At 53.7% G+C, this 9,355-nt stretch overlaps 1 protein-coding gene across 7 annotated transcripts in view; it reads left to right on the forward strand.

Moving 5' to 3' along the window:
• LOC118221285 (CSC1-like protein 2) overlaps positions 1–9,355 on the forward strand; it is a 32,868-nt gene extending 23,513 nt beyond the window's left edge. For 4 of the 7 annotated variants that reach the window (XM_035406225.1, XM_035406224.1, XM_035406218.1 and 1 more), the window contains 10 exons: positions 1,463–1,616; positions 2,568–2,674; positions 3,499–3,585; positions 4,150–4,215; positions 4,932–5,094; positions 5,831–5,936; positions 7,127–7,294; positions 7,635–7,771; positions 7,882–7,953; positions 8,497–9,355. In XM_035406225.1, the coding sequence (XP_035262116.1) occupies positions 1,463–1,616; positions 2,568–2,674; positions 3,499–3,585; positions 4,150–4,215; positions 4,932–5,094; positions 5,831–5,936; positions 7,127–7,294; positions 7,635–7,771; positions 7,882–7,953; positions 8,497–8,682 (1,246 nt within the window). In that variant the 3' untranslated portion in view covers positions 8,683–9,355. The remainder of the gene's footprint in view (positions 1–1,462; positions 1,617–2,567; positions 2,675–3,498; positions 3,586–4,149; positions 4,216–4,931; positions 5,095–5,830; positions 5,937–7,126; positions 7,295–7,634; positions 7,772–7,881; positions 7,954–8,496) is intronic. The other 3 variants (XM_035406219.1, XM_035406221.1, XM_035406220.1) reach the window with 3 other exon arrangements.

The raw sequence follows: 9,355 nt of genomic DNA on the forward strand, positions 1-9,355 counted from the left end.
AATTTCCCAACCCATTACGGATGAATCCTGCCTGCTCCTGTTGCCATGGATACAGAAAGATCCATGCACATGCTCACACTTCCTGCGTGTTGAACTTCAGGGTCTTTCTGCAGATGTGAGCTGCTGTCAGATCGAATTAATGAATCCCGATGATTTCCATTCCGTTTCCTTCAAGAATACTTCAGATCATAAGAAATGAAATAAATATAAAATACCAGATCATAAGAGGGCATGAGCTGCCCATGTACTGTATGGAGAGAACAGAGAGTGAGCAGCTGAGATCAGTTAAATCATTTTCATCAAAAGACATTTTTATTTAAACCTTTAGCCAATTGTACAAGTTTTTTTCTGTTATTAAATAATTCAGTGTGCAAAAATGTAAAACTGTCACTTATGCTGTTGATCTGAGTAATCTTCTAAATTCATATGAATTAAATTGTCACCTCTGTCAGTCATGCACAACTAATGGGAGTCTACAGCTCTTTCAGGGTGATGATCTGTATGTGTTTATAGATCACTCTTATGAAATTGTCTGATGTGACTTTGAGTTGCACAACCACTGGGTATATCTGCCATATTAAAACGTAATGTTGCTGTAATGTTATACCGGACCAGCTAACAGCCAGCCTGCCTGTCCCGTGCACAGACTCACTGTGTGGTATTCCAGGGCTGGGTTAGCTCCCTGCGTCCGCGCGGTTGCCTCTGTTGAACTCTTTTATTTCCGGAGCGCCCGGCCCGTGACCCTGTTTAGCATTCCGCTGAGTGTGCTCCTCTGCGCTCATTACGCATGGAACTGGGTCAGTCCCGACGGGGTCTCGCTGCCTTCCGTCCCGGTCAGCTGCACAGACAGAGTCTTGTGACCTCACGGCCGCTGATAAGAGTTCTTTTAGTTCGTTGCTGATGTCAGGAAAAGCCTGGATGTGTAACTGAGAGCAGTTCAAAAAGTGTCTGCTGAAAATGCATCCAGTGTTAGCGGCTAGCCCCTTTTAACCCTCATATTAGATTAGTGGGATTAAATAGTAAACAGTTTCACACTGACTTCCCCACTAGCCTCTGTGCAGCGTGGTGACGCCAACCCCCCCCCCCCCATGCCTGAGAGTTGCACTGCTGTATGCTGCTGTGGAATTGCAGCATAATGACGTATAACACAACACTGGTTAAGACTAGCCAGAACCAATCAGATTGCAGGACACAAATCTCACAAACAGTACTTCCCATTTCCACATGCTGGAGAGGAGAGTGCAGGGGAATTTTAACAGACCGCACTGCTTTTATTCAAATCTTTATTTTCTTTACAATCCAAATGTTTCTGATGCAAATATCCCCTTGCATGGGGTAATTTCTATACTGCTGGTATCTCTTACTGTATATCACGGGATAATGTACCCATCATGTCCCTCTTCAGTTTGAACTGAGAGGCTAAACCCAGGTTAACCTTTGACCTTTCCCCCTCCTCCAAAAGGGAGCACCTGTCTCTGGGGGGACTACGCTGGTGGCTGCGTTGCTTCATCATCAACTGCATCCTCTTCCTCTTGCTCTTCTTCCTCACCACTCCCGCCATCATTATCTCCACCATGGACAAGTTCAACGTGACCAAGCCAGTGGAGTATCTGAACGTAAGTCTTTATGGCCCGGAGGGGAATGTAGGGTGAACGGTGTTCCCCTGGCTGAAGATGGAACACGTGATGAACGTGTGATGAACACGTGATAAACGCGTGATGAACGCGTGATGAACGTGTGATGAACGCGTGATGAACGTGTGATAAACGCGTGATGAATGTGTGATGAACGTGTGATGAACGTGTGATGAACGCGTGATGAACGCGTGATGAACGCGTGATGAACGCGTGATGAACGCGTGATAAACGCGTGATGAACGCGTGATGAACGTGTGATGAACGCGTGATGAACGCGTGATGAACGTGTGATGAACGTGTGATGAACGTGTGATGAACGCGTGATGAACGTGTGATGAACGTGTGATGAACGTGTGATGAACGCGTGATAGCTGCTGTGGTCTGTGATCTGATCTTGAATTGAGATTTAAAAATGAGATGCATCCTTTCACCAAACGCTTACGTATTGCTGTGGAAACAGTCCTTAAATGTGGTAACTGATCTGGCCTATGTTGCCTTTAGTTAGCTTAACAAGATTAAATTATTACCACTGAACCACTTATTAGTCTTATTTAATTCAACCAGATAAAAGCGTGGACTAAAACTATCCAATCCAGTCAGTAAATATCCTCAGAGAGAAAGTCAGTCAGCCGGTTTGCTCTCAGTAGGGATTTCACACCACTCAGCAAAATAGAGTCAGCACTGAGAGTAGAAATAACTCACTTCCCCCTCTCTCCCCCTCCCCGCTCCCTCTCTCTCTCCCTCCCCCACTCCCCTCTCTCTCCCCCCTCTCTCCCTCCCCCACTCCCCTCTCCCTCTCTCTCTCTCTCTCCCTCCCTCCCTCCCCCTTCTCTCTCCCCCCCCTCTCTCTCTCCCTCCCCCCTCCCTCTCTCTCTCTCTCCCCCTCTCCCTTTCCCCCCCCTCTCTCTCTCTCTCTCTCTCTCTCTGCAGAACCCCATCATTACTCAGTTCTTCCCCACCCTGCTCCTGTGGGCGTTCTCTGCGCTGCTGCCCACCATTGTGTATTACTCCGGCTTCTTCGAGGCTCACTGGACCAGGTAGGGACCTGAGTGCAGTGTGCAGTGCGCCTCACCCCCTCCCCCCCCCACCTCCCTACTGCGTCCCCACTGTGTCCCCCACTGTGTCCCCACTGCACCTCCCTACTGCGTCCCCACTGTGTCCCCCACTGTGTCCCCCACTGTGTCCCCACTGTGTCCCCACTGCACCTCCTTACTGCGTCCCCACTGTGTCCCACTGCACCTCCCCACTGTGTCCTCCTGCATCCCCCACTGCGTCCCGCTGCACCCCGCTGTACCCCCCTGCATCCCACCACCTCCCTACTGCACCCCCACTGCGTCCCCCTGCGTCCCCCACTGCGTCCCCCTCCGTCCCCCACTGCGTCCCACTGCGTCCCCCTGCGTCCCCCACTGCGTCCCCCTGCACCCCCACTGTGTCCCACTGCGTCCCCCTACGTCCCCCACTGCGTCCCACTGCGTCCCCCTGCGTCCCCCACTGCGTCCCCCTCCGTCCCCCACTGCGTCCCACTGCGTCCCCCTGCGTCCCCCACTGCGTCCCCCTGCACCCCCACTGTGTCCCACTGCGTCCCCCTCCGTCCCCCACTGCGTCCCACTGCGTCCCCCTGCGTCCCCCACTGCGTCCCCCTGCACCCCCACTGTGTCCCACTGCGTCCCCCTGCACCCCCACTGCGTCCCCCTGCGTCCCCCTACGTCCCCCACTGCGTCCCACTGCGTCCCCCTGCGTCCCCCACTGCGTCCCCCTGCGTCCCCCACTGCGTCCTCACTTCTTCATGGCAAACACACTGTATACACAGTCTGTAAATAATTAACAGTTGAGCTGTCTCATGTGTGTGTGTGATTGACAGGTCAGGTGAGAACAGGACCACCATGCATAAGTGCTACACCTTCCTGATCTTCATGGTGCTGCTGCTCCCATCGCTGGGCCTCAGCAGGTAAAGCCCACCTGTGTTCTGTGTTCTCAGCCTGTTAAAGTGTTCTGGTATCTGTTAAGGCTCTGTTCCAGTGTGTGGATGGGCCCCATGGTCTGGTATCTGTTAAGGCTCTGTTCCAGTGTGTGGATGGGCCCCATGGTCTGGTATCTGTTAAGGCTCTGTTCCAGTGTGTGGATGGGCCCCATGGTCTGGTATCTGTTAAGGCTCTGTTCCAGTGTGTGGATGGGCCCCATGGTCTGGTATCTGTTAAGGCTCTGTTCCAGTGTGTGGATGGGCCCCATGGTCTGGTGTCTGTTAAGGCTCTGTTCCAGTGTGTGGATGGGCCCCATGGTCTGGTATCTGTTAAGGCTCTGTTCCAGTGTGTGGATGGGCCCCATGGTCTGGTATCTGTTAAGGCTCTGTTCCAGTGTGTGGATGGGCCCCATGGTCTGGTATCTGTTAAGGCTCTGTTCCAGTGTGTGGATGGGCCCCATGGTCTGGTATCTGTTAAGGCTCTGTTCCAGTGTGTGGATGGGCCGCATGGTCTGGTGTCTGTTAAGACTCTAATTCTCTCTCTAAATGCAGCTTGGATGTTTTCTTCCGCTGGCTGTTCGATAAGAAATTCTTGGACGATGCCACTGTCAGATTTGAGTAAGTGATGTCGGTTTTAAATGTATTTTTTGTTGGCCATTCAGTATGTTTAATAGTATGCTGTGTTAAATGTGTTTGAGCTGCATGTGATGAACTCACCCCTTTGACCAGTTTTAATCAACTTCTCTCCTCAGTTTCTGAAATAGTCATATTTCTACCTTATCAAACAGTTTATCAGATTAATGTTAATAATGGTGATGACTGAACTCACCTAACCGGGTCTGTGTGACTAACTGTGCTATCTGACTGTGACCCTGACTGTGCTCTCTGACTGTGTGACTCGTGACTCTGACTGTGTGACTCTGACTGTGTGACTCGTGACTCTGACTGTGCTCTCTGACTGTGTGACTCTGCTGTTTGACCCTGACTGTGTGACTTGTGACTCTGACTGTGCTCTCTGACTGTGTGACTCTGACTGTGCTCTCTGACTGTGTGACTCTGCTGTGTGACTCGTGACTCTGACTGTGCTCTCTGACTGTGTGACTCTGCTGTGTGACTCTGACTGTGTGACTCTGACTGTGCTCTCTGACTGTGTGACTTGCTGTGTGACTCGTGACTCTGACTGTGCTCTCTGACTGTGTGACTCTGACTGTGCTCTCTGACTGTGTGACTCTGCTGTGTGACTCGTGACTCTGACTGTGTGACTGTGACTGTGTGACTCGTGACTCTGACTGTGCTCTCTGACTGTGTGACTCTGCTGTGTGACCGTTGGCCAGGTGCGTCTTCCTCCCTGATAACGGAGCCTTCTTTGTGAACTACGTCATCGCGTCTGCTTTTATCGGGAACGCCATGGACCTGCTGCGGATCCCAGGGCTGCTCATGTACATGATCCGGCTGTGCCTGGCCCGCTCTGTCGCCGAGCGACGCAATGTCAAACGGGTGAGCGCAGATCTCACACACTCGCCAGATACTCCACTCCTGCCATACCACAGATTCCACACACACCAGATACTCCACTCCTGCCCTACCACAGATTCCACACACACCAGATACTCCACTCCTGCCCTACCACAGATTCCACACACACCAGATACTCCACTCCTGCCATACCACAGATTCCACACACACCAGATACTCCACTCCTGCCCTACCACAGATTCCACACACACCAGATACTCCACTCCTGCCCTACCACAGATTCCACACACACCAGATACTCCACTCCTGCCCTACCACAGATTCCACACACACCAGATACTCCACTCCTGCCATACCACAGATTCCACACACACCAGATACTCCACTCCTGCCATACCACAGATTCCACACACACCAGATACTCCACTCCTGCCATACCACAGATTCCACACACACCAGATACTCCACTCCTGCCATACCACAGATTTCACACACACTAGATACTCCACTCCTGCCCTACCACAGATTCCACACACACCAGATACTCCACTCCTGCCATACCACAGATTCCACACTCGCCAGATACTCCACTCCTGCAATACCACAGATTCCAGACACTCGCGGGATACTCCACTCCTGTGATACTGCAGGTTCCACACGCACATCAAATACTCCACTCCTGCAATACCACAGATACCACACACACGCCAGATACTCCAATCCACTGTTCCTGTGATGCCCCCCACCCCCCCCGCAGCACCAAGCATATGAGTTCCAGTTTGGAGCGGCCTACGCCTGGATGATGTGTGTTTTCACCGTGGTCATGACCTACAGCATCACCTGCCCCATTATCGTCCCCTTCGGTGAGTCAGTGCTGCCCCTACTGCTCTCTAAGGGCCCTTCTCTCCTCTCTCTAAGGGCCCATCTCTCCACTGTCTAAGGGCCCTTCTGTCCTCTCTGTAAGGGCCCTTCTCTCCTCTCTCTAAGGGCCTTTCTGTCCTCTCTGTAAGGACCCTTCTGTCTTCTCCCTAAGGGCCCTTCTCTCCACTCCCTAAGGGCCCTTCTCTCCTCTCTCTAAGGGCCCTTCTCTCGTCTCTCTAAGGGCCCTTCTCTCCACTCTCTAAGGGCCCTTCTCTCCTCTCTCTAAGGGCCCTTCTCTCGTCTCTCTAAGGGCCCTTCTCTCCGCTCTCTAAGGCCCCTCTCTCTACTCTCTAAGGGCCCTTCTCTCCTTTCTCTAAGGCCCCTCTCTCTACTCTCTAAGGGCCCTTCTCTCCTCTCTCTAAGGCCCCTCTCTCCACTCTCTAAGGGCCCTTCTCTCCGCTCTCTAAGGGCCCTTCTCTCCACTCTCTAAGGGCCCTTCTGTCCACTCTCTAAGGGCCCTTCTCTCCGCTCTCTAAGGGCCCTTCTCTCCACTCTCTAAGGGCCCTTCGCTCCTCTCTCTAAGGGCCCTTCTGTCCACTCTCTAAGGACCCTTCTCTCCTCTCTCTAAGGCCCCTCTCTCCACTCTCTAAGGGCCCTTCTCTCCTCTCTCTAAGGCCCCTCTCTCCGCTCTCTAAGGGCCCTTCTCTCCTCTCTCTAAGGGCCCTTCTCTCCACTCTCTAAGGGCCCTTCTCTCCTCTCTCTAAGGGCCCTTCTCTCGTCTCTCTAAGGGCCCTTCTCTCCACTCTCTAAGGGCCCTTCTCTCCTCTCTCTAAGGGCCCTTCTCTCGTCTCTCTAAGGGCCCTTCTCTCCTCTCTCTAAGGCCCCTCTCTCTACTCTCTAAGGGCCCTTCTCTCCTCTCTCTAAGGCCCCTCTCTCCTCTCTCTAAGGGCCCTTCTCTCGTCTCTCTAAGGGCCCTTCTCTCCACTCTCTAAGGCCCCTCTCTCCACTCTCTAAGGGCCCTTCTCTCCACTCTCTAAGGGCCCTTCTCTCCGCTCTCTAAGGGCCCTTCTGTCCACTCTCTAAGGCTGTTCACTTTGTAAGCTGCCTGACACCTGGCTGTGGCCCAGGTTTGTCCCAGGTCTGGCTCAGGTCTGGCCCAGGTTTGATGCAGGTGTGCTAATTCTGTCTGTAGGGCTGATGTACATGCTGCTGAAGCACCTGGTAGACAGGTACAACATGTACTACGCCTACCTGCCCTCCAAGCTGGACAAGAAAATTCACTCCGGCGCAGTCAACCAGGTGGTGGCCGCGCCCATTCTGTGCCTGTTCTGGCTGCTCTTCTTCTCCACCATGCGCACAGGTGAGCTTCTGGGGGCGGGGCTTGTGCACAGATCAGCTGCTGGGGGCGGGGCTTGTGCACAGATGAGCTGCTGGGGGCAGGGCATACGCACAGGTGAGCTGCTGGGGGCGGGGCATATGCACAGGTCAGCTGCTGGGGGCGGGTCACTGTGAGTCAGTCACCATGCCTACCATAGCATTGAGGGCTTTAAGGGAAACTACACTGAATGTTTTCTGGTTGAGTTCTGTGAGATGAAGGAAGTGAAGGTTTCCTCCACTGAAAACAGATGTAGAGGCTGGAGAATGATGAGTATCTCTTGTGTTTCCTGTTTTAAACCTGCATTTGGGTCTCTTGTTGACAGGTTTTGTTGCGCCCACGTCCATGTTCACGTTTGTGGTGCTGATCATAACGATCGTGGTGTGTCTGTCGCACGTCTGCTTCGGCCATTTTAAATACCTCAGCGCTCACAACTACAAGGTACGAGTCTCTGTGCCTCAGGTATGGCCTGGCTCTGCTGACGCAGCAGTTTTCCTAAATTTGGGTAGCGGCAGTAGGCCCCTTGCTTTGGGCCTGTACCGCACCGTGATGCCCTGTTCTCCCTCCCACAGATCGACGCCAAGGATGCTGATGTGGTGGAAAATGGCCGCCCGGCGCGATCCTCACCCTCCAACAAGTCACAAGTAAGGAGGCAGTCTTCTGTGAGCTCATCTGCCTCCCCTTCATTTCCACTTAATATTCCCACCATAGCGCAGTCAACCGTGTTCTTAATCCTGCCGTAGCACAGTGCGCTGTGTTCTTAATCCTGCCGTAGCGCAGTGCGCTGTGTTCTTAATCCTGCCGTAGCACAGTGTGCTGTGTTCTTAATCCTGCCGTAGCGCAGTGCGCTGTGTTCTTAATCCCACCGTAGCGCAGTGCGCTGTGTTCTTAATCCTGCCGTAGCGCAGTGCGCTGTGTTCTTAATCCTGCCGTAGCGCAGTGCGCTGTGTTCTTAATCCTGCCGTAGCGCAGTGCGCTGTGTTCTTAATCCCGCCGTAGCGCAGTGCGCTGTGTTCTTAATCCTGCCGTAGCGCAGTGCGCTGTGTTCTTAATCCCGCCGTAGCGCAGTGCGCTGTGTTCTTAATCCCGCCGTAGCACGTAGGGCCTCAGAGAACTCTTCTGCAAAACATCTATGTATAAATCTCCCCCCCTCCCTCTCTCTCCCCCCCTCCCTCTCTCTCCTCCAGCAGCAGATGTACATCGCCCAGGTGCTTCAGGACCCGATCTCTGAGGAAGGCGGATCGGGCAGTGGGGAAGACGACGGCCAGGGGTCCTCGCAGGACGAGGAGATGATCAACGCAGGGAACAGTCTGAACGAGGCAGACTTCCAGTCCGGAGAGGACAGCCTCATCGCCAACGAGGTGCATCACTAGCATCTCCTACAGGGCAGGAGGAGAGAGGGACACGTCATGCTAACGCTAAATCACAGAACCACACTATATCTGCGCATCTCCCTGCTCCCCCTGTCCGTCTGCGCATCTGACCTGTGCTCCACTGCGCAGGGGTGTCCTGCTCCCTACCCCAAACGCTGTTCTTCAACACCCACCAAGGGCTCCCCCCCCCTTCCTCCCCGTCTCCCTCCTCCTCCTGTCTGTGTCCCTGCGCACAAACGCACAGTGCAGCCTGGGGGCAGGAGCACCTGTTACGCATCAGCGACCTCAGCCACCGTCCCCAGACCTCGCTGACACACCTCATCCCTAAGATGTGAATATTGGGTCTTGCTTTATGAGACCAGCTGAGGAGACAGGAAGCCACTCTGCAGCCCTTCCTGTCCCTGGAACTCTGACTGTAACACATTCACAGTTCTGCAGAACCTGAAATTACCCACAAGCCCCTGGGCGGCCAGTCAGTGACTCTGATCATGCAGTGGCTGCACCACACAGGAGAGAGACCAGCACTGCTGGAGAGATCAGCTGTACTGCGCTGCAGGAGAGAGACCAGCTGTACTGCACTGCAGGAGAGACCATCTGTGCTGCACTGCAGGAGAGAGACCAGCTGTGCTGCACTGCAGGAGAGACCAGCTGTACTGCACTGCAGGAGAGAGAC

This window comes from Anguilla anguilla, chromosome 2, assembly GCF_013347855.1.
Source record: "Anguilla anguilla isolate fAngAng1 chromosome 2, fAngAng1.pri, whole genome shotgun sequence".
NCBI classification, from domain to species: Eukaryota; Metazoa; Chordata; class Actinopteri; order Anguilliformes; family Anguillidae; genus Anguilla; species Anguilla anguilla.